Here is a 25,007-nt window from a genome sequence, read left to right as displayed (position 1 = left end):
AGGTGGGCCGCTGCCACTACTTTCGTGAATACCCTTGGTGCAGATGCTATCCCGAAGGGTAGTACTCTGAACTGGTAGTGTTTGTTCTCTATCTTGAACCTGAGGTATTTTCTGTGCGCTGGCAACATTAAAATATGAAAGTATGCATCTTTCATGTCTAGTGTTGTCATGTAATCCCCCTGTGATAGCAGTGGGATTACTTCCTGCAAGGTCACCATACGAAACTTTTGGGGTTTGACAAACTTGTTCGCTGGGCGCAGATCTAATACAGGGCGCATGGTTAAGTCCTTTTTGGGTACAAGGAAGTACACTGAATAAATACCTTCTGTTACCTGAGATAGGGGGACAGCCTCTATAGCTTCTTTTTTCAGTAGCTCTTCTACTTCTTGAAGAATGGTGAGGTGTTCCGGTGTCATGCGTCGGTTCCGTGGGGGTCTGTACTTCAGGGAACCGTTGAATTCGATGCAGTATCCGTGTGCTATGGCGGATAATACCCAGCGGTCTGACGATATTCCCTCCCATGCTGAAAGGAACGATGTTAGCCGGCCCCCGACCGGTGATGCATGGGAGGGGACCCGAATCTTCGGGTCATTTGTTGGTATTGGGCGTGGAACCTTTGGGGCTGGAGCCGCGACCTCTTCCTCTGCCACGGCGTTGGCCTCTTTGATTGAACTGGGTGTTGTTACCCTGGTTAGAGGGCAAGTTGGTAGCAGAGTAAAATTGCTGTTGGTTTTGCTGCTGGCGTTGGCCACGAAAGGAGCGTCTATTGCCATAGCCGCGTCTGTTGGGGGGCCTAGAAATTTGGTCAAGAGTCTTGATGGTATCAAACTCTTTCTTCGCATGTTCTAGGGCCTCATCAACTGCTTTCCCAAACAGATGAGTTTGTTCTATGGGCTTATTTATCAGGGAAGCCTGGGTTTCCGGCTTAAATCCCGAATTGCGCAGCTAGACATGGCGTTTGAGAAGTATTCCCTGAACCAGGGAACGGCCAGCCGTCTCTGCGGCATCTAAGGAGTTCTTTACGATGCCCTGGTTTACAAGAGTTTCCTCTGAGATTATAGCTAACCGGCGTGAACGCAGGGGGGTTCTGGTGCGTCCTCTGCTTCGCTGCGCAGCTTGCTCCACTGTGCATCTGCGTAGCTAGCTAGTAGGGAATTGTTATTTGCAATCCTAGTTGAGAAGGCGGCGGACGTCGTGATTCTCTTCCCAAGTGCATAGAGCTTCTTGCCCTCTTTCAGGTGGTGCCTCACTAGTGGAAAGTGGTACCCCTGCTCTCTTCCTTGTATTAGTAACTACGAGGGAGTCCGGAATAGAATGTCCTCTGATGTACAAAGGGTCAGAGGACGAAGGGCCGAAGAGCTTCTCTATCCGAGGGTTGACCCCTCTGACTAAGGCAGGATTGGAAAGGGAAGGAGTTATTCTTCTCTTTATAGAAGCCAGGAGCAGAATAGACTGACTAACAGGGGCTTTTTCTTTAATAACTTTCTCTACAAAGTCTATGTCAGGAAGAGTCTCCCCTGTGTCTATATCAAAATGCGCTGCTGCCTTGACCAACCTTCACTTAATGCACTGTTGCGCATCTATGGGAGAGGTGTTTCCAATAGTGGAATCCTTGGGAGGAGAAGGGTGAAAGACATCAGGGTCTGAGTGCACTGATGGGGATTGCCAGGGCTGCGAGGTAGCTGTATCTTCTTCGAAAGCTCCTGCTCTAGTGTAAGGATCTTCTTCAAACCCCTCTTCCTCATGTTCTTCCTCTCCACCCAAACACTGCTCATCTTCCTGGAGGTATTGCTCCTCTTCAGTGAGGTCATATACGTCTGTAGAAGGGGGAAACAGCCTAGGAATCTTGACCCTAGGGTCATCCTGGAGCCATTCTCTTGGTCTTTTGGGTGTGGGTGGGTTTTGGTTTCCCAAAAACCTTTCCATTTTCTCCATACAAGAATGGAGTCTTTCAAGGGTCTCATGGGGGACCCCTGAATAGTCTAGAGGGGGGAAATCAGTGTTTTCACCTTCAAAACGCTTAGAACGCTCCCACAACGTCGAAGAAAGGTTTTCGTCGCCCTCTGAAAAGCCCTCCGGTAGTTCATAAGTGCCCTTAGATGAAGGGGGCAGTTCCTGGCTACTCTTGTGCTTTTTCGGCGTTTCCATAGCTTTTTGTGCGGTATTCGACGTTTGTTTCGTCGTCCGCTTAAGTTTGTCTTCAGAAACAATTCTCGCCAGGCTCTCGACAACGAGTTTGTCAGCAGAGGACTCTGGTGTCGGCGTTGCCTGCGTTACGTGTTGTTCCTCGACGGCCGCTCTATGGAGCGTTACGTCGGATGATTTTGGGGTAGCGCCCGTGTTTGATGAAAGCCCAATAGCTGGTGGCGGCTGCGTTTGCGGGTGGGGCTTGAGACCCTTACGGTCTGAGGTAGACGCCAGAGTGCCCTGCGTCCCCTTCGGCGCTGATGGAAGAGCCGTGGGTTGTGTGCTTAGGCCTATGGGGTCTATGTGCGTCCTTGTCGCCGGGGTGTTCATCCCCATAAGCAGGGCGTGAGCTGAGCCCGTCGGGGCCGGGGACGGACGTCGAGGAGCGCAAGCGCTCCTTCTGGGGGTTAATGACTTCCGTAACAGACGTCGAGTTATCACCCTCCTCGTCACTTTCTGTAACAGCGGCGGCGGGTGAGGTAACTGACTTCGACATAGCGTAGTCCGCCCACCTCTTAACTTTGCGTTCTTCAAGAGTTCTTGGTTTCAAGAGCTTACAGGCCGCGCAGCTGTCCTCATGATCGAGGGGCAAGCAACGATTACAGAGCTTGTGTTTGTCCTTCCAAGTGTATTTGCCCCTACAGCATGGGCAAAACTTAAAAGGTGTCCTTTCCATAGCTGAGGCAATAATAACTGGTGATAACAACCCCAAGGGAAAGATAGGGGAGAAAGAAAGACATTCTCAAAGAGAAGATAAAAGTCGAACCCCCACTCTCCCTACTGTATGTTGGCCGGCGAGGCCAGGCCACGTGTTCGGCAGCGCCGAAGGATCTCCTCCGTCTCTTCCCCTCCGTCGAAAATTTGCTCGGCGGAGAAACAGCTTCACAGCCAACGTCGAGGGGAGGGATCTTTACTAATATAATAGTATAATTAAGGACCGAGGTCCGTAGTAAGTATTTGCAATGTCTCTCTAGGAGCTCCGCGTAAGGCGACCAGAAGCTGGGCGGAAAAAAACAATCTGAGGGACCTCGACACGTGAGGGATTGTGGGTACAACGCACGTCACTATAGGGATAGTGTTACAGGACTTTTACTGCTCACGTGCACTCTTGAGATAAGCCTGGCTGCTCAGCTCGCTACCAAAAACTGGTGTGGTACAGACTTGTACGAAAGGTTTGTTTGGCTTGCCTTTGTAGTCCTAATTGTGTGTGGTGGTCCTGGAGAGTACTGCATGCAAACTCATTCCATAGAAAGCACTTTGTGCAGGACTTGAAAAGGGATCTTACTTCTCCGTTATGGTCAAGGGCGCAAAGTAGGCCCGATGGCCTTTTGGAAACTGACGATCGTCGCCCTTGAGGGGCGCTGAAATTCACTAACAGACCCCCGCTGTCAGCAGATGGTGAAAACAGCACATGGGGTCTTTCAAAACAAAAATAAAACTGAAGTAGCTCACAGAGCAAACTCAAGGACTCCCTACAATGAAGCGTGCAGGAATGCCATTGGATGGGGGCAGTATGACCGGACAGTGATTTGTTTAAAGGTGAAATACAGTGTGTAAGTTAAAGTGAAACTGATTTTCTTTTACTGAGGATTCCCAGCCTGACTGGGAATATTCATGAGCATGTGAATCCATGCCAGACCCCATGCTGGAGAATATTACAAACAAGATGGTCTGAATGACCATAAGGTGAGCGTACAGTACCTGGAGGGTCTCTCTGGGTTTACGTTTGTTCAGGGTCAGCATAGATTCACCGACTGCCCAAGAAGCAAAACTCACTAATCCAGGGCAGCCGACCAGGATTCCCAGACAAGGCACTTCCTAAACGCAACACTAAACAGAAACTAGTCTCTAAAAAGACGAACCATAAAAGCTATTGGCACAGTATAGATCACATTAAAGTCAGGCAGTTTTATGGGTAATTGGAGCAAACATTAGGCCAGTACTGTTATTACTATATGGCAAACCTCTTAACACTTCATATTGCTCAATATTACAAGAAAATGTGGTTGTAGTTTACCTAGATCAAGGTCTGGTCCTTCGCCCATCAATCCTGTCAGCCGGGAAAATTAGAAAAGGACAGTGAATACAAGCCTTACATACTCAATCCACACAACCTTTTCATGAATATTCACCAGTAGCTGGTGCTTGCTGGGTCTCAAACAGACCTGAGCTGTGAAAAACAGCAGCAGTAGGGGGTGTGGGGGTTTACCTTAAAGTTAATTTATCGCACAGGCTAGGGGGTTATTACAAACTTGCCAACTATTACCAACATTTGCTCAAATTTTTTTGAGAAAGAACACTGTTGCCCATCTTTAAACTCGTGGAGGTTACACACGGGGTGTTCTGTTCAATGTGTACATTTTCCCATTTTAAAAACTCTTTCCAGGAAGTTACACAAGGGGTTGGGGTTGAACATGTACTGTTGCCCATCTTTAAACTTTTTCCACATTGGGGATTGATGTGCACTCTTTCCCCATCTTTAAACTCTTCAGGACATTACACAGAGGGTTGGGTTGGTAAAATGCAACCAAATCTTTCGATTTCTTCCCCAAATTAATTGCAGTGGCAATCGATCCATGTCTCCCTTTCTTATTTGTGCAACTAGTTAAATATTAAACCCCTATGCAATGCCGGCAAGGCCCATTAAAATCTGTACTCGTGTACCTGGCATTCTAAACACAATTTTGCAAATAAAAAAAAGTTGTTTTAGTGACTTAAAACTAACCATGGTAATACTCAAAAACTTACCACCAGGCTTATTGAAGCCAACTCGCTCTCCAGCGCTGCTGGGGGGATAAACGTGAAGAAATGAAGGCCTTTCCCTTTACACAGCCAGGGGCCGCTCTGAGCCTTTGGGTGGGCTCATATGACACGGCAGTGGCTTTAAACATCTCCAAACATTGCATCTTTCAGGTCGTCATTATGTGTCTTCAGGGGCGGTGACTTGTCAAAAGTTCTCCTTTTCGCACATGTATACACACACAACTTTTTCCAATAATCATTTAACACATTCTAAAGTTACCCAGACAGGAATTAAAAGTGCAATACTGGAGGGCCTTGCAGCAAACATGAGAAAGCAAATTCCTTCATGAAAGAAAACTATGTATGGCAGATAAATTCCTCCCTTGGATCACAACCATAGTTAAATTGATTAAATTCCCTGGCTGCCTAAAACCATTAACACAAACACATGAAATCAAGCTTACTGGACTGCTGGAATGCCGGTGGCCTGACTGGCAGCATGTTATCATTAAATTGCTCATTCTTGTCCAGAACAAGCTGAGAACATGATGGTGATAGGACCATTTGGAAAGGAGGGGCAGCAAAATTAAAGTTTACCACAGAGCTCTACCTGCAAGCAGTGCGTGATGCATATAGCCAATTCAAATTATTTTGTCATGTTCATAGAACGCCCAATAAACACGTGAAGGAAGCAGAGGCCCCCAGAGAGTGAGAAAAGAAAATAGGGAGAGTAAAATCATTAACTCCTGCCAAGTATTGCACTATCAACACCAAGAAGGCCAAGACATTGGGGCATTACACAGTTCCCAAGCTGTGACATGCAGCTTCCCCTCCCACCATTTCTTTTTACAATCATATGCAGAAATTCACAAAATACTTACACCTTTAATATACAGTTCTCAAATATACCTTTGGCATATCAATCAGCAAAACAAAACCACCAATGATACAAAAGGATTCCATTTACACAATGAACAGTTTGTATGTTCTTTAGTTTTTAGTAAAGTGATACTATGTATATTTTCCTCTCCATAGGGACACCGTGTCTACTCCCACTTTTCATTATGCTGCCGGCTGAGTACTGAGTATGACCACTTTTTATGTACTGAGGTGTATACAACGCTCTCACTTTGTAACCTGTAGCATATAAATGCGACAAAGCATGTTAAAAAAGGATTGCCACATTCAAGAAAACCAATGCATATAGCAGATAACCATCAAAGAACAAAGGGCATTTTTACAAGATTTGAGCTACTTACCTCCCCAGACACTGAAATCCCATCACCACAGTAGGGCCAGAGGCTCAGCCGCTCCACCAGCAGCTTCAAATGCCTCCATACTAAAGAGAAATACTAAACACCTGCACTTGGTAAGGGCAGCCTATACATCCCTCAAATGCCAATACAACCAGGAGACTAATGCAGCCACTTTGTGCTTTCTAATGCACGTGCAATGCCAGTCAATAGTAAGCAGTGCAACGAAATTACGCTGCCTTCAGTCATTGAAATCCTACGTTCATGGTCCACATTGTCAACACAGCACCAGACAGTGTAGCAGTGCCCATAGACTGACAAAGCAAGATGTATTGGGATGTGTGGCAGACTTTAGACAAATGGCTAAAGTAGGAAAGCTTCTGATCATTCATCTAGATTTAGATTATGGACCATATTGTAAATATGCAATTTGTGCCAAAGCGCACTTGATACTTTTAGGGCTGTGGTGATGGGTTTCAGAGTCGTATATTTCTAAATGGTATGTCCAAATAACCAACTGAAACCTTTAACACTATTGAGAAGAGATGCGTTTACTGGAGACCATTTAAGTGGCAGTCAGAGTCAACATTACAGCCTGACCAAGGTTTCAAGAGCAGGTTAACTAGACAGTTGCTAGGCAGAGCATTTGCACTACAGCTGAGACATTTGCCAATTCAGCAACCCCCAGAAACAGTACATAATTTGGCACTAAACTGAGTGGCGTTACTCTGCATAGAACTGTATAGACTACAAAGGATGGAACATGCACCTCCCCACATAAGTACATTGTTTCAGATCAAACCATAGCAATTCCACGATGTGGGTTTGTTGTGATCTATATTGGAGTGGGCAGCACTATGAACATTGCATAACCAGTCCTTTAATTATGGTTTAAATGAAGCCAAACTAACATTCATGAGGCAGTACCTGAAAATGAAAAGTTAGATTAATAACCAGTACTCCTAAGTGATGACCCATTCTACTCCACTCTAGTTTGCTTTAGGTGCAACACATATGTATGAATATGTTATTGGTAAGAATGGCTTTTTGGTCTTGAAGTCCAGACCAATGCCTAGTTAGCCCTGTACCAGTTGTGGAATCAAGATATCTGAAATCTGTGCAAGTGGGACTTCATAAAGTTCAAAACAAAAGGAAAACGTTGCTAGTGTATATACAGGACGTGGGGTGAGCTAAAGTGTGCATGCTCCATCCAGCAAGTTACTAACCCCAGAGGCATGTCCTCAAACTAGAAGCGACCTGCAAAACTGAGTTAAAGTAAATTAGGACAGCTCCCAGTCCCAGCCCCCTCCGCCCTTTCAAAATACAAGGATGCATGTGGAATTAAATACATAAACAATCTTGCAGATCACTTCATCCCATTAAAACAAATCTGTAGGAAAAATTAGCAAAATAAAAGGTTTTTCTCTTACCCCATGCCATCTCTGCTTCCACCTTGTCTTCCTCCATCCCTGCCACCTCTACCATCCCTGCCACCACCATCCCTTCCTTCATCGCGCCTGCCATCATCTCTTCTGCCATCATCTCGCCTTCCTCCATCCCTGCCACCTCCATCTCTGCCACCATCCCGTCCGTCTCGTCCGCCACGGCTTCTTCCACCTCTGCCCATGCCGCCACGATCAAATAAGCTGCGGCCACGGTTCCTATTCTCGGACATTCCCATACCACGGCTCTCGCCTGGTCCAGAATAGCGATCATGCTCCTGCCCATAGGAGCTCATGCTGCTATTAAGATCCTGTCGATACCCACCTAAAAGAAAAAAAAGCAATTAGGATAAAGCAAAGTGGTCTACATTTTAAATGTAAATTCAAGGCTGTAAAACATGCCATGCTCCAAGCACTTCTAGTGTGGACCTTAAAGGCACAGATAAGGTCCTTTAAGCCCAAAGACTGTTCCAAGGTTTAGTAGCACCTTCGCACCACAATGGAATTACAAAGCAGCAAACTTCAAAGTAAAATCAACCCTAGGTCGTAGCCGTGAAAGCTGGACTGGGGTTAAGTGAGTGACGGATTGCCATTTGGCATGTGCGTAGAAGCCCTGGCCTTTTTGATTTTTTTAACACTAAAAAAAAATTCAATAAAATGATGCGGGTAATTCCATCTCTGAAATAGTAATCGACTTAACAGAATCCCTTTTCATAAATTACATGCCAACTGTATAGTGTACATCTGGGTCCTGCTGCATCCTGTCTTGCAGCGCCTGCTCTAACAGTGGCAGAGAGGTCACAGTTGCCCATTTGACAACTGTATTGAAAGTCAAATATCTGCAGTGCAGAGGCTGCATTTAAAACATGCCCCTTTACCAAAACCCTGATCAAAAATAGCCTGGCAGAATGAACTCTGAAATAAAGCTCTGCCCAAGTTAAAGCCTGGTGCATGGCACCACTACTAGTCGTTTCAGCCGCATTCAATTTGATATCAAGTGTCGCCCATGTGCGCTGTAGCAAACCAGAAGGAGTCAGGCTGTATGATCTGGTCAAAACTGGTGTTATTCAAAGAAAAGGACCCAACTTGGCCCATTTTTTTAAGGGAAGTTACTTACCTATCGAAACTAAAACCAAGGTGCTCAAAGGACAAACTAACTCTTCCATCCGAATCCGAACAAACTGGCCCTACCACTTTAGAAATAAAACAAAATATGGCGGCAAAGGGGAATAGCCTCTTGTTAATATTGATTTAGAAATTCTAGCCTGGTGGACACATTTTAGGAGGCGGGGGACTCTGGGAGTTTAGCCAAACCAATCAAGTTAAGCAAAGCCAAGTCTCAAGAGAGGCAAGTGGGGGATTGGGGGGGGGGGGGGGGGGAACGGGATCCACATAGAGTCCTCACAGTTAAATACACAATAATTCTACTTAGACAGGCAAGTACAAAAATACTCGGACCAAAAACACTAAAAATGAATCCTGCATGTAATATCACACAACACTAAATATGAAACCTATGTACAGTCACAGTTGATTAATGCAATGGACACAATTCACCTGAAAGGAAAAAGGTAAGTGGTTCGGCAATTGTTTAACTAGTCCACAGGATAAGAAGCCCTAACCTTAGGAGTCCAATCGCAAGCTGAATGGGGCTTTGTGCCCAAACGTTCACAAAGTACCTTTAGAAGGTAGGTCAAAGTTAGGGAATGTTCCTGTGGGTGACGAGATTGTTCCAGAAATCTTTCAAATGAATTAAAAGTTCAATAAAGAACTTTTCCTACCTTCTAGAGCAGCTTTTTTTCGACAAAGGTTTAAAAAACAATTATTAAGTATTGAAACTACTCAATGCTTTTACTCCGATGTTCCCAAAGTACTTTGCAGTCGAGAGGATTAGTGTTTCCCACTGTTGGATCCAGTAGAATATTCCCAGGAGCTTCCGTTGCATGGAAGATTCAGGTCTGGTCCAGGAGCTGAGTGCAGCCCTTTTCAGCTAAGAAATGCAGCAGTCACCGATGAAGGACTCGTGAGGAGACTACCAGACAGGGGTTGGCCAGATCCAATGACAGTCACTGCACACAGGCAACAGCAGTCGAGAACAAAGGAATCCTTCCAGAACAGGACCAGTCACTACTGGGACAATGAAACTTTGCAGAAAGACTACTTGTAGGAAAAGCTGGAGACCACTGAAGTTCGGGTAAAAACCTGGCAAAGTGACACTTCTGCCACAGTAGCCCAAAACGGAGCTGGTCAGTCCACTGGGTGGTGCATGAATACTTCCAAAGGCTGCAGGATTGTGAGAAGGTGTCAAGACTAGATGGTCCCACCTGTAAGGAGCCGCAGCACCAGCAAGGTTATGAGATCACGTAGTCTAGCAGGGCTTCATCGGGACAGCACAGGCCTCTCTTCAGGATTTGTCCTCGGGTCGCCTTTGTCGCCTGCACAGCTACTTAGGATACTTTGCTCCTCTTCTGATCTGCTGGAATGGTGCAGGAATACCCTTATCCTAAATTCAGGTGGTCAAACTCAGCCGTCCAACAGAATGGATCTGCACCATTCATGCACATCAGCAGCGGCCAAACCTCCATCGCAAGGAACCTTTTGGGACACCTAAAAGACTGACTTGAGGTAAAATAGGGCTGGACTTCTAAAGTCAGTCTGTGGTGTAGGGCTGAAGCGTCAAAAAAAATTGCTTGCTCCCCTACCTTGGCATAAAACATTAAATGCAATATTTTAAAGTAATTTAAAGTAGAGTGGGAGAGTTTTGAGCAAGGATACAAAGTAAGCCCCTTCCCTTGAGAACTGCAGTTCTAAGGATATAAGACTTACAAAAAGGGTTCCCAGCAACACTGCTCATATAGAGCAAAAAGTGCTAGAGGTCTCACTAGGAGAGAGGATTAAGCATACAACTGATACATCTCCCCAACTTCTCTATTTTATGGACCATGCATTGTGCTTTTTTTTTACACAATATCCTGACTTTAGCAATGAAGTGAAGCCTTCAGGTTCACTCCACTGGCCTTTTGCTCACATGTTATGGGGAACGGACTAGTCCTTCAGACTGTCAGTACTGGGAAACTAGGTTTTGCATAGTCTTGCGATTTAGTTGGCAGTTGGGGTGGCTTTTTAAAATTGCCCAATGCAGCTTCCAATGCAGTGCAATGGGGTCTTTGGTGGCAGCAGTTACTTTCTCCCAATTTTTACTGTATGTTATTTCAGCTTTACCTCATTTGGCTACAAATCGACTAGTGGTTTGCGCTCGTTCTTTTGGCCATTTTCTTTATTGGCCGCCTTCCTGCCTTTCCAGGTAAGGAAATTGCATTTTTGGGCCATGCACTTCCCTGCGAAAGCCTCTATTTTCACGGGCTAGTGAAGGGCATTTGTGTTGCAAACGAGGTAGTGGGTTGGGACTGGCTAGTCCAAATAAAAACTAGTTTCTGTAGGTCTGGAGTGTATACATTAGTTTCAGCAACAATAGTCCCAGATTGGACCACTGCTGCAGGGGGGTGGAGGGGGATCTTCCATTGCTTTGGTTGGGCTGAGTTTGTATGCTTACCTGAGTTTTCACATAAGGAGTCCTGCAGCCATTCCCCAGAGATCCTGTGAGGAGCCACGTATCCTATATAGTTGTGAGGACTTCGGAAAGAACCTTGAACCAATCCCGATAAGGTCTGGAGACAAATATTTGCTGCAGTCCCGTTGGAGCCCTGTCTGGCTGGTGATCTTAGAAAACCATCAGTGCTTCGACATGTAGCAGTGCTGAGAACAACCATTCTAGACTTCTGGTAACTCAACAAGTTGGAGTTTTTGGAAGTGTCCCTGGGCCACCCGTTGGACTGAACAGTTTGGGCTACTGCAGTAGAAGAGTCGTTCAGTGTTTCAGATCCGAACTCAAGGGGTCGTCAGCTTGATCTGCAAAGGTTCTTCATGCAAAATGTCAGCATCCTAGCATTAACAGTGCCAGAGATAGAGGACAGACGTCAACAACCAAGACATCTGTATCCCCTGCTGTTACAATGCAACAGTGACCATCACTGAAACCAGCGTTCTCGCATCTGGTCAACTTCCTGAAGAGTCCTGCGGCATAGTTGGTAGAGAAGAGGTTGTACCAAGCTCTTAAACAAAACCGGAACTCTTCTTACACCCGCAGCTCCTGGGCTTCTTCGACGGAACCAAAAAGGCGGGAAAACAGACCACAGGCAATTACATGCCATGTCTGCAGAAACTGAGTTGGGGTGGAAAGTTGTAACAAAACCTACGTGTAAAGGCCCTCATCCCAGATGTAGTCCAGGAGATTCACCGCCAGAATGGTATTCTTTTCGCCTCCTGGCGTTGATAAAGGAAGCCCTCCTTCGTCTCTCCTTGCGTGAGCTGGAAGAGAGAGTTCAGAGACGCAGGCGACATGAAGTGTAATGAGCCCACTCAGGGAGGTAGGGGGGGGGGGAAATACACTGATTGCGTGCGGCGGCTGGAAAGGAGGTGTAGGGTACCGCTTCATCTATGGTGGTGGACCTGTTGTCAATGGTACCATCGGCATCCTTTTCTTTATGTGTGGAGAGTCGAGAATGTCTTGTGAAAAATCTCTGGGGGATGTTGGGGTAGTAGGTCCGCTGGGCCCTGCCCCTAAGTCATTGCCTCCTCCAGTGCTTACCACCTCCTCGAGGTTCCAATCCGTGTGGACAGAACCATGTCCTCATTGAAGAAATATCTGTACCCACTCCCGCCCCCTGCACTTTGTGTCCTGAGGAGTCTGGCTTATTGATAGCATCCTCTTTTCCGGGGTCTTTTCCACTGGCTTGGCCAAAGCCCCTCATCTGGGAGAAGGCCACTCTGGCGGCCCGCTGGACAGGTCAGCTCCTTTTGCCTTTGAAAGGGCAGCCGCAACCGTCGATTACAATAGACGATTTAGCCTGGACGACCTGTGCCTTCACGGGCTGGCCAGCCACCTTATTCTGAGAATTGCCCTTCTCCGGTGTCTCCCGCAGCTTACCCAAGGTAGCAGACTTCTTCTTCGACTAAGAACTGGAGCAGTGGCTTGACACGGAGGCCAATGGAGAAGAGGATTATGCCCTGTTCGTCAAGCGACCCGCTTGCGTGGCAACAGACTTGTGGTGCTTGGCCTTGACTTGGGCCCCCACAGATGGATCGCCCTCAGTGGACATCGAAGCCTGCTGTGACTGGCTGGATCCGGGTGAGGCATGCCCCTGTGACCCCACATGGATAGAGGTCTTGGCTTTGAGCCACGCCGCAAGTCTGATGTGCTGATCCTTTATGGTGCGCTTGGTAAAGCCATTACAGATTTCGTAATCCTCTTCCTTGTGCGGCGGATGAAGACAATAGAGTCATTGGGAATGGTTGTCCTACATTAACACATCACACATTCACTGCAGCCGGTGCAGAGCTTGAAGAGGGAACCCTAGTCCTTCCCAGACACGGTCCGGCATAAGGTGTAGGCCCGATGGCCTTCACGAATCTTCCAGAATCTTCCAAGAAAAATCACTTGAAAATTCCGCCCTTGAGGGGCGATGAAAGATGTAGACAGCCGGATGAAGAAAGGAACAAGCTACTTACCTGTAACTTTTGTTCTCCAGCATGGGTCTGGCATAGATTCACCTGCTCATGAATATTATCAGTCAGGCTGGGAATCCACAATAAAAGAAATAAGTTACTCACCGTAGTGATTCCTCTTTCCTCCATACTGCATGGGAGCCCAAAACCCTCCCCTTTAAATTTTGAAGCGAGCATGGGTGCGGCCCTGGGAGCATACGCTGCCCTAACTCCACCCTTCGGCGGCACACTTCAGTCCCCAGGGACGTGATGACAGATTTAAACATTGCCCAATGACCAGTATTGAGGTTGGGGGGGGGGGGGGGGGGGGGGGGGAGAACTTATGGAGGAAAGGGGACCAAGGACGGTGAGTAATTTATAAGGGATTCATTACTCATCGTAATCGTATTTCTGATGCCTGTATCTGCTTAGATTCACATGCTGTGCATAGGCCGACATCTAGTGGAAGATGCAGAGTATTACATTTGTTTTTGAAATTACTGGGCGTGCCAGTAATACTATCCCTAGTGTGACGTCCACTGTACCCATGATCCCCTCACGCATCGAGGTACCCAAGATTGTTATTTTTCTGACATGAGGTGTAGCATGAGAACAGTCTGAGCCAAGCAGATACAGATCAGACAAGCTCCTAAGCATCCATGCGCCTTCTCTCCGAAGAGAGGAAGGGTTGGTCGCAAAGCAGATACAAGCATCAGAAATACGATTACGGTGAGTAATGTATCCCTTCTGAGGCTTGTGGAATCGGCTTAGATAACATGCTGTGCATAGATTAGCGAGCAATGGAAGGAGGCGGTGGGATGTGAGAAGGTCATGAGTGAATATATGTCTTAGAACCGCTGGTCCCACTTGTGTATCTATCTTGGAATGGGTGTCAATGCTTTAGTGCTGAGTTAAAGTATGTATTGAGCTCCATGTAGCTGTTAAGGGGCATTTGCAATGAAAGCCAGATTGGCTCCAGTACCTCTTGTGGAGTGGGCCATTGGCCTAAAAGGCAGTTTTTTATCTGATAGGTAATAGCACAGTTGGATACATCCGATTATCCACCTAGAGAAGGCATTCTTAGAGATGCAGTCACCTTCTCTGCCTGGTGCTATGGAGACAAACAGTTGATCTGTCTTTCTTAGCGGTCTGGTCTCGTCTCCTCACATCTAGTGGAGTTTTGCCTCAGCTGAGCTTTTGGGCTCCTGGAAGAAAGCCGGTAGCTCAATAGACTGATTTAAATGAAATTTGGAGATGAATTTAGGTGAGAACCTAGGGTGAGTACGTAAAAACAGCTTGTCACAGCGTAACCACAACAGCGACGCACTAGAATGCCCATCCCATTAAAACAAAAACAACCAACTTCGGCCACTCTCAAATGGACAAACACTGAACCCAAAGAACCTACCACGCGACAGACCATAAGATATCCTGGGAAATAGCCACAAAAGGAGGCCTCCAGAGACTGATCACATACTTAGACCCAAACGAAAGCCCTAAATGACTAACACCCACTCCCCCCGGACGTACCCGTTGCTAACCGGCAGCTGCATTTAGATAGAAAGTTTGAGAGGAGACCGCCACACCAGCCCAGCACCCAAGGAGGAGAATAGACACCCAACCACATGAATCAATCCATCGGCATTAGAACACCTACAGAGCTGACTAGAATAGAACGACGAGGAGCAATCATAACACTTACAAAGCGCGTTAGAACAGCACAGGGAGCGCCCCACACATACCAAAACCCTGCCAGGCGTAGCCCATTTGTCCACCCCGATGAAATTGGGAGGATTGGCGAGTGCCACACACCGACAGATTTCTGAACTTCATACAACCAACTAACAAAAAACTGCATTTCTGCAGACATCTCACTCAAAATCTCCCACAACCATCTCTCCCACAACAACCCGCACGCACTTCACAACACCACAACACATAAGCAACACTAACAGCACACGAGGACTGACATCGATCCAATACTCGCACCGAAGCTCAGCAGCCGGTGTATACCGAGTTGAAGCTGCCAACAGAACACCACTCCTCTCACTATCCTACCACCGCTTCACCTACTGACCCATCCCATCTTCTCATTTGCAGATCCGCCAGAGCGCCTGGGGACCAACTCCGTTGGTGACGGTGCGCGGTATAAGGAACAAGTTACTTACCTGTAACTGTTGTTCTCCAGCATGGGTCTGGCATGGATTCACATGCTCATGAATATTCCCTGTCAGGCTGGGAATCCTTGGTAAAGAAAATCAGTATCAGTTTCGTTTCTGATCTGTCTTTCTTAGTAGTAACCAATCACTGATCTCTGGGTCATACTGCCCCCAGCCAATGACTGCCCTCTCCCTAAGCCCCGCCTCTGGCAGCCATCTTCAGATTTGGTAGCACGTGAAGTGGCAGTATGGCCAAGTGAAGAGCCGCAGAGGGGTAGGCAGGAGGGTTCGCATGTGAATCCATGCTGGAGAACAACAGTTACAGGTAAGTAAATTGTTCCTTCTCCAGCATGGGGTCTGGCATGGATTCACATGCTCATGAATATAATACATAGCAGTACACATGCACAACCACGGGAGGTGGCAAAAGGCTCAACATTAAGCAATACAACAACTCAACATTAAGCATCTCTTACCTCCTCACCAGGCTCACCTTAAGCGAACAGGTTGCGCAGCACTGCTTGGCTGACCCTGGACTCCTCCCTGGAATCCAGATCGACGCAATAGAATCTCGTGAAGGTGTGCGTCGACCTCCACGTAGCAGCCCTGCAGATGTCCAGCAGGGGCACACAAGATAGGAACACCGTAGTAGCAGCGATCTCTCTGGTCAAATGGGCTCTCGGACAGCCTGGCAGCGGTCGGTTAGCTAACCGGTGGCAGTGCATGATGCAGCCGGAGAGCCATCTGGAAATAGAAGACTTCGAGAGAGCCTTCCCATGATTCACAGGTCCAAACTTCACAAACAGCTGTGATGTCTTCCGAAAACTCTTCGTGCGGTCCACGTAGAACTTCAGCGCTCTAGCCACATCCAGCGAGTGCAAAGTCCTCTCGGCCGGCGACGAAGGAGACGGGAAGAAAACAGGTAACACCAGGGGCTCGTTAAGATGGAAGTCCGACAGCACCTTGGGCATAAAGGAGGGCTGCGTCCTAAGCAGCACCCTCGAGGCATGGATCGTCAAGTACGGTGCTTTGCAGGATAGGGCCTGGATCTCTCCCACTCGTCGTGCGGAGGTAATGGCCACCAGGAATGCAGTCTTCCACGACACAAACTTCATCGGTGCGGAGTGCATCGGCTCGAATGGGGGCCCCATGAGCCTGGTCAGCACCACGTTAAGTTCCCATGCCGGGGCCTTCACCGGCGAGAACGACCAGAACAGTCCTTTCATAAACTTTTACCAGTCGATGGGACCACAGGGACGTCTGTCCTGTGGTTCTGGTATATCTGGAGATCGCCGCCAGATGAATCTTAATGGAGGCATGGGCTAGCCCAGCCTTTGCCAGTGAATACGGGTATGGCAGCACTTGAGGGGCCGTAATCCGTAAGGGGTTGATCTGTGCTCGGCACCAGATAGAGAACCTCTTCCACTTGTGACCGTAGCATTTGAGAGTCGAGGATGCTCTGGCCTTTGCAAGAACCTCTCTGCAGTCGGCCGGTATATTGTACCCTCCAAACTCTAGCGCTGCAGGAGCCAAGCCTTCAGGTTCAGCGACGCCGGGTCGTGGTGGAAGATGGCGCCTCCTTCTCAGGAGAGAAGATCCGCGTCCGCCGACAGCTTGATGGGTCGGGATGTTGACAAGTACAGAAGGTCCGGGAACCAGATCTGCCTCGGCCACGCCGGTGCGACGATCATCCTGCACCGGGACCTCTTGAGCTGATTGATGAGTCGAAGCAGCAACGGCAACGGAGGGAACGCATAATGGTATAGGCCGTCCCAGGGGAACGAGAACACATCGCCCATGCTTCTCGGCTGGGGAAACCTGCTGGCGAACCTCTGGCACTTCGAGTTTGTCGCTGTTGCGAACAGGTCGATTTGGGGTTTGCCCCATCGTCGGAAGAGTTGATCCACCTGATCCTGGCGCAGCTCCCACTCGTGGCACGCACGCAGCTCCCTGCTGAGCGAGTCGGCGATGGTTTCTTTCTCCTGCCAGGTGGAAGGGAACCAGGAACATCCCATGGGCGACCGCCCAGTGCCACAGATCCTGTGCCTCCTTGGATAGGGCTGGGGATCTGGTGCCTCCCTGCTTCCGTATGTAAAACATTGTCGTGGTGTTGTCCGTGAAGATCCGCACCACCTTGCCCTTGAGCGACAGGAGGAACGATTTGAGAGCCCAGAACACGGCTCGGAGTTCCAGGATGTTGATGTGCAGGAGCTTCTGCTCCGGGAGCCAGAGGCCTCTTGTGCGGAGATCTCTGGTGTGGGCGCCCCAACCCTCCAGGGAAGCGTCCGTCGTCACCGTCTCCTGGTACGCCAGCGTCTGAAAGTCCTTGCCCGCCGTGAGGTGCGCTCGAACGCCCCACCACTGAATCGCCCGCCGGAACACCTCGTTGAGGGGGACTCTGTCTTCGAAGGTGCCCGTCGCCTGCATCCAACGGGCATCGAGAAATTCTTGAAGAGGGCACATCCGTAGTCTGCAGAGGCGCACCAAGTAGATACAAGAGGACATCATCCCCAGAAGGGACTTGATGGACCTCACCCTGGCCATGTCCGTGGCTAGCAGGCGCTGCACTTTGCCCAGAATGGTCTTCGTCCGTTCTTCCGACGGTGCCGCCAGGCGCCTCACTATCGAGCTTCGCTCCCAGAAACAGGGCCACCTGCGACGGCACCAGGTGGGACTTTGGGTAATTTATTGCGAATCCCAGGTCTGTGAGTAGCTGGACGGTCCTCGCAGTGTGTTCGACGGCGAGTTCCCTCGTCCTTGAGCGGATGAGCCAGTCGTCCAGGTAGGGGTAGACGTGAAACCCCTGCAGGCGCAGCCGCGCCGCCACAGGTGCTAGGCACTTGGTAAAGACCCTGGGGGCGGACTTCAATCTGAACGGTAGTGCTCTGAATTGGTAGTGGCGTCCCTGGGCGACAAACCGGAGGAACTTTCAGTGACTTTTGAGGATGGGAACGTGGAAGTATGCATCCGCCAGGTCCAGCGCCGATAGAAAGTCGCCTTCCTCCAGCTGTCCCAGCACGTGCTGGAGGGTGACCATCCTGAACTTTTGTGACCTGATGTATTTGTTCAAACGACGAAGATCCAGGATGGGGCGCCAGCCGCCCGTCTTCTTCCTGACGAGGAAGTACCTTGAGTACACCCTGGAGCCTCTTCGGAAAGCTCGATGGCGCCTTTCCTGAGCATCGCCCGTACTTCCAACAGCAGTTGCGGGACGTGATTTTCCTTCCTGGCCACAGGTGGAACGTGAGGGCTCTTCTTCAGGAATTCGATAGAGTGTCCTCTTGCCAGGGTATCCAGCACCCAACGGTCGGTGGAGATGGACTTACACACGCCGACTAACTTGGTCAGCCGGCCTCCCACCGGGGTGCTTCGGTGGGGGCCCGAGGCCACGCCCGGTTCAGTCCTGCTTTGAGGTGGTGGCCTTGCCGCCCTGGCCACCTTGCCGATGGCGGCGAGGCTCTCCCAGCTTGCCGCAACCCCTGTAGGCCTCCTGAGACGAGGAGCGTGCCGCCTGGTGGTAGGACAAGCCACCGCTGGATCCCTTGGAGGCCCCCTGTCTGCCCCCGGAGCTCAGAAAGGGCCGTCGTTGCTGAAGGGCTCCTAGGGCGTGAGCTGTCTCCGTATCCGTCTTTATGGCTTGGAGGGATTCGTCCACCACCTTCCCGAACAAGTTGGTACCGTCGAACGGCATGTCCAACACCCTGGTCTGGACGTCCTGACGGAAGTCGGTCGCCCGGAGCCAGCCCCGTCGTCTTAGGCAATCTGTATCCCAGCTGGCTGAACCCGGTATCGGCAACATCGGTTGCCACCGTTATGGCGTGGTCCGACGCCACCTCGCCTTCTTGAAGTATTTCCAGGGCCTCGGACCTCTTGGCGTCCGGTAGGAAGTCCAATATGGGGGCCAGCTTAAACCAGAGCTCCCTGTCGTAACGGGCCACGATCGCCAGGGCGTTGGCCGCTTTGATAGTCGTCACCGACGAAATTACCTGTCGCCCCATGGCATCCAACTTCCTTCCCTCGCCGTCCGGAGGGGAATTCGACATTGAGGCTCTGGACCCCGCCGCTTTCTTCTTCGCCGCCGAGACGACCGAGTCTGGCGTTGGCTGGGCCCTGAGGCACAGGGGAGCGTTCTCGGGGACCCGGTACTTCTTCTCATACCGGTCCCGTTTGGCTGGTGCCGTGGAGGGGTTCTTGAGTACCGACAGGCCCTCCTCCCAGATGTCATCGATTAGAGGCACCGCGATGACAGTCTTCCTCTTGGCCTCCCGGCGCTGATCGAGGAAACCTTCCTTTTCCTGCTCCTCCAGGCAGAGCTGGAACAATTCGGACGCCCTGGCGATCATGGCGTGGAATGAGCCAATCTCGTCGGGCGGAGAGGCCCGTGCGACGGGAGACCCGTTCCGTCGTCGCCCTCAGAACCCGTCGTCGAGCCCACCGCACAGTCATCTCCCGACTTGTGGGAGGATGAGGAGGGAACTGCAGGCCTTACAGGTGGGAGCGCAGGAGAGGGTTGGGTCCTCCGTCGTTTGTTCTGAGGACTTTCCGACGGGCCAGGTTGCGGGTCCTCCGGCCTGGGCCGTGGTAATCTCGTCCTTATCTCAGAGCAGAAGGACTGGATCGCAAACAAAATGTCCGCCAAGCTATCCTGAGGCATAGGTTCCGACTGCGCCGGAAGGGAAGGCTGCTCTTCCTCACCGTCTTCCTCGGTTATCTCCCGAGTATCTTCCTTGCAGGATCGAACCTTCTCGAATTGGACTTCGAGATTCCTCACGACTTCGGTCAGTTCCCCCTCCGAGGCTGACTCCGAGCTCGAGGAGGCTACCGTACCCCCCCTTTTTCCATCACGGGGGCCATGACGATGGGCTGAAAAGAGGATTCCCTCCTTGGCGGCAGGGAAACTCTAGTCCCACAGGCAGTCTCCGCTGGCGGGGTCTCTGCCGGCTTGGCCAGAGTCGCCGCGATCGCCTCGATAGAGGCCTTTGTCTGCTGGGTAGGGGCCTTCACCTCCTTAGGTGCGTCCTGGGCCTTCTCCTTAGGGGGAGGGGCGACGCCTCGCTCCCCCTCTCCAGAGACGGGACGGGGCTTCTCCCGAAGCTTACCCGGGGTCTCGGACTTCCTCTTCCCCGACCCGGAGCGCTGGCTCGTGGTTGACGGTGCAGGGGAAGGTGCGCCCTGCCTGGTGACCGAAGAGCCCGACCTTTCGGCGCTCTCCGGAGCCAGCGGACTTGTGGCGCTTGGCCTTGTGTTGGGCCCCCGGGGCGCCCGCACAGGATTTAGAAGCCCGCTCGGACCCGTTCTTCTTCTCACCCGTTGAGCCCTTCTCCAGCCAGCTGGCGAGACGGGATCGACGGTCCCTCATGGTCCGCTCTGACAAGTTCTTGCAGAACTGGCAGTCCTCTACATGAGTCTTGTCCCCCATGAAAACAGAGGCATCGCGAATGTTCGTCCTCCTTAAACACATTCTGCAGCCCGCATCCAGGGCAGCTGCGAAACAGCTTGGGTCCGGGTGACGAACTCGCGTCCTGGGCCATCTCGAAGTAGGCCGCAAATCTTCTGTAATCCTCCAAGAGGTTGATTCGATTAAATCTTCACCCTTGAGGGGCGCAGGAAAATCCTGCAACGGGTACCCGTTAACGGAAGTAGAAACGGTGGCGCTTGAGGCTCGATTAACCGAAGAAATGTGAAAATTCACCTGAAAAAGCGCCAAACACGCAGCAAAAGCTCGAGAGCTAAGCACGAGGACTCCCAACACTTGAACGTGCGGTAAAAATCTGAAGATGGATGCCAGAGGCGGAGTTTAGGGAGATGGCAGTCATTGGCTGTGGTCAGTATGACGCAGAGATCAGTGATTGGTTACTACTACGAAAGACAGATCAGAAACGAAACTGATACTGATTTTTCTTTACCGAGGATTCCCAGCCTGACGGGGAATATTCATGAGCATGTGAATCCATGCCAGACCCCATGCTGGAGAATGAAATTTCCCTGATCAGCTTATCCTTAGCGCGTTCCCCTTGGAGCCTGGCTGGGGGAACCTGGACGCGAAGTCTGGGCATTGACCATTTTTGTTTGTGGCGAATAAGTCTATAGTTGGCAAACCCCATTGAGAGAAGAGGTGTTCTACGACTTTTTCCTGTAGGCGCCACTCGTGTTCCTTTGGTAGTGGATCCCTGCCCAATGAATCCACTAAAGCGACGAGTTCCCAGGAACATGTTGTGATGACAGGAACATCTTCCGTTTGAGTTCCCATTTCCAGAGAAAGTGTACACCCCTGTTGACCTAATACATTGCTGTAGTGCCGTTAGGATCTGACCCGACAGGGTTGTTAAATGGGGTTTGAATGCCTGAAGGGCTTTGAATATGGCCAGAAGCTCCAGCACAGATGTGGCTCTGAGCTGCAGTGTGAGACCACAGACCCCGAGCTGTGTGGTGAAGGTAGTAAGCCCCCCCATCCTGCCAGTGAGGCGTCCATTGTGACCACTGCCTGTACCTCTGGGTCGTAGAAATGGGTCCCTTTCGTTAGGTTTTCTCTCGTCCACCAGCGAAGATTTTGTACAAGTGTTGGCGAAACGACCACTAGATCGTCCCACTGAACGCTTGCCCGAGACCACTGTTTCGCCAACCACTCCTGTATGGGACGCAGGTGCACATGAGGAACCAGGTAAATGCAAGATGCCATCATGCCTATTAAACAAATTGCTTTGCGCACCCTTATCTGGCGGCCGGCTTGAATGTGGTATTTGCAGTAACATTTTTTATTCTTTCCTCTGAAGGAAAGACCAATCCTTCCTCTGTTTAAGACAGCTCCTAGGAACTTTTAAGTGCTTGGCACTAGGCTTAATTTTTTCCTCGAAGGGGAAGCCCAAATGAGAGGTTTATTGTCTGTAGGTTTTGTCTGCAAATCAGAGGCAAGTCCCTCAGTTATGAGCCAGTCGTCCAAAAAAGGGTACACTGGGATTGCTCCCCTGCACAGGTGTGCTGCCACTACCGCCAGTACTTTTGTGAATACCCTTGGAGCCAAGGCTATTCCAAAGGGCAGCACTTTGAATTGGTAGTGCTTGTTCGCCATCTTGAAACGCAAGAATCTTCTTTTTGCTGGGAACATTGAAATATGAAAATAGACATCTTTCATATCCAGTGTTGCCATGTAATCTTTTTAGTAGCAGGATTACCTCTTGTAGCGTAGTCATGCAGAACTTGCAGGGCGTAAATGAAATACAGGGCGCATTGTAAGATTCTTCTTTGGCACAAGGAAGTAAGTTGAATAAATACCCTTGTTTACCTGGTTGGCTGGGACCACTTCTATGGCGTCCTTTAATGGAAGCGTAGTTATTTCTTCTAGAAGGATGCGCTGATGTTCTTCCGAGTGGATTTTCTGTCATGGGGGGGTGGTCGTAAGAACGTTGAAGTAATTCTATGCAGTAGCCTCCTGCTATCGTGGCCAGCACATCTGTCCGAGGCGATACCCTCCCATGCGTGAGTGAAGTTGGAAATGCGTCCTACTGGAGATGCATGGGAGGGTACCTGGAGCGGAATGTCACTTGCTCCGATGTGGGGTGCCACTGCGAGCAGGGTCTCTGCCCAGACCACAACCTCTGCGTTGAACTCTGGGATAGCCTTGGAAGGCTTGTCCTTGATTATTCCCATAGGAGCCTTGGGTTTGAGTGTAGCCAGATCCTCCTTGTGAATTTTGGCCCAGAAAACGGCAAGAATTACCATTACCCCTATGACCAGTAGGCTTGTTCGTGAGCTGACCTAAAGATTTTAGAGTGTCATACTCGTCCTTTGCCGTCTTAAGTGAGTCTTCCACGGCTTTAACGAAGAGCACTTTAGGTTCCACTGGCATGTTTATTAGAGTGGCTTGTGTTTCTGGCCTAAAGCCTGACTGGCAAAGCCATGCATGCCTCTTTTTAATACTCCCCTGTGCAATGACTCTACCCTCATTGTCCGCTGCATCGTAATTTGATTTAAGAAGACGGGTAGATACGGCACTTTCGTCTGCTGCCACCTGAGCTAGTTGTGATTTGAGTGGCTCCGGGGAAGACGAAAGGAACACAGAAATTCCCTCCCACTTATGGCAATTAAAACTAGCCAAAAGGGTGGCGTTGTTGGCTATCCTTGTTTGATAGGCCGCAGAGGAAGCGACCTTTCTGCCCATGGCATATATCTTTTTGCTTTCCTTATCCGGGGGAGCCTCGGAGGAAGCAAGGGGTGTGCCAGCTCTTTTTGTAGTTGTGGTAACAACCAATTAGTCTGGTTTTAATTGGCCTCATATATAAAGGGTCTGATGGTGCAGGCCTCAGTTTTTCCACACGTAGGTTAACGGTCCGTGTGAGGTTGGGTGCTTCCAAGGATGGCTGTATCCTGCGTTGGACTGATTTTAGTAGCAGGATAAACTGACCTGTCTTTTTGTCCCCCAGTATTTGTTCCGCGAAGTCTCTATCCTCCTGTACCTCCTGTGTGAATTTAGAAGTGTTCTGCCGCTTTGGCTAAGACTTCATTGAGGAGGGGTTGATTATCGACAGGGAACTCGACAACTGGAGCGTCCCGATTAAGGGGGGGGGGGCCTATGGAGTACATGTTAGCCTCCTGGTCTGCCTCTGGGTCCTCGTCATCCCCATAATAAAGTTAGTTAATCTGTACCCTCTTCATCAAGTTGAGGGTCAGATGCCTCCGCAAAGGAGATCTTCCTGGTCTTGTTCCATTTCAGGGTCATATAAATCTAGAACCGTACCTTGTAAGGGGACATTAGAGCGAGACCTCTTAGAAGGGGGTTGAGTGGGTAAGGCAGAGGCTTGGGAGCCGGAAGGAGTGGCGCGAAAACTCCTAAAGAAATCTTTTTTTTCTCATAAAAATTGGCCATGAAGGTCATTCTTCGCATTACCCTATAAATATCTTGGGAAGACAATTCCTTTGAGCTTGGGGCTCAATAGATTGAGAGGAAATACCCCAAGTCATCAGTGGTGGGTATAATTTTAGGTTTAGAGTCCTTAGGTTTTTCTATGGTCTTGGATAATATTCCCTTCTGTGGCGTCTTCTCCCTAAGAGGGCTTTTGTCCCAACGAGGGGTTTCAGAGGACTTATGTTTTTCCCCACTCTGGGGCCCAGAGGAGTGTTTCAGACTTCTTGGGGCCTACCGCCTTATCTGATGCCGAGCGTCGAGATTCGGGTGTGAGAGCCGAGGCTTTGTCTGCAGACGATCAATCTTTGGAAGGAGTTTTTGAAGCAACACCCTTGCCGACGGTTGAACCCTGTCGTGTGGTGATCTCGATCGAGATTGCCCAGAGGACCAGTACTCCGTGGACCTTTCTCGGGGTGTCGAACGTTGCAGAGCCTTCGATTCCTTCGTCAAATCTTGACTGGGACTTATGTGCTTTGTGGTGTGTGCTTTTGTAGCGCTGTTGCCGCTGGGTGTAGTGCCCACAACATGGCTGCCGGCCTGTCCTACGGGTTCAGGGGGTCTGCGCTTGAGTAGCTGAAGCTACTCCTACTCTGTTGCCCTCGCCGTCCGAAAAAAGTAGTGTCGCTGCTTTCGCTAAAGGTTCCCTCTACCTCCATGGTCTCGTTGCCTGGCATAGTGTGCCCAGCGTTTCGTGGAGCGGTCCTTTAACGTCTTAGGCTTGAAGAGCCTGCACGCTTGACATGGTCTCTTTGGAAACACATTATAAACTAAGTTTGTC

The 25,007-nt window shown here is 49.8% G+C and overlaps 1 protein-coding gene across 4 annotated transcripts in view; it reads right to left on the bottom strand.

Annotated features, from left to right (window-relative positions):
* EWSR1 (EWS RNA binding protein 1) overlaps positions 1 to 25,007 on the bottom strand; it is a 360,583-nt gene that overhangs the window by 163,354 nt on the left and 172,222 nt on the right. For 2 of the 4 annotated variants that reach the window (XM_069619263.1, XM_069619261.1), the window contains exons 8-10: positions 7,613 to 7,949; positions 4,936 to 4,973; positions 4,205 to 4,237 (exon numbers count right to left, since the gene is read on the bottom strand). In XM_069619263.1, the coding sequence (XP_069475364.1) occupies positions 4,205 to 4,237; positions 4,936 to 4,973; positions 7,613 to 7,949 (408 nt within the window). The remainder of the gene's footprint in view (positions 1 to 4,204; positions 4,238 to 4,935; positions 4,974 to 7,612; positions 7,950 to 25,007) is intronic. The other 2 variants (XM_069619264.1, XM_069619262.1) reach the window with 1 other exon arrangement.

The sequence above is a fragment of the Ambystoma mexicanum genome, chromosome 10 (genome assembly GCF_040938575.1).
Source record: "Ambystoma mexicanum isolate Mex_15411 chromosome 10, UKY_AmexF1_1, whole genome shotgun sequence".
Lineage (NCBI taxonomy): Eukaryota > Metazoa > Chordata > Amphibia > Caudata > Ambystomatidae > Ambystoma > Ambystoma mexicanum.
This window is presented reverse-complemented; position numbering and strand designations above follow the sequence as displayed.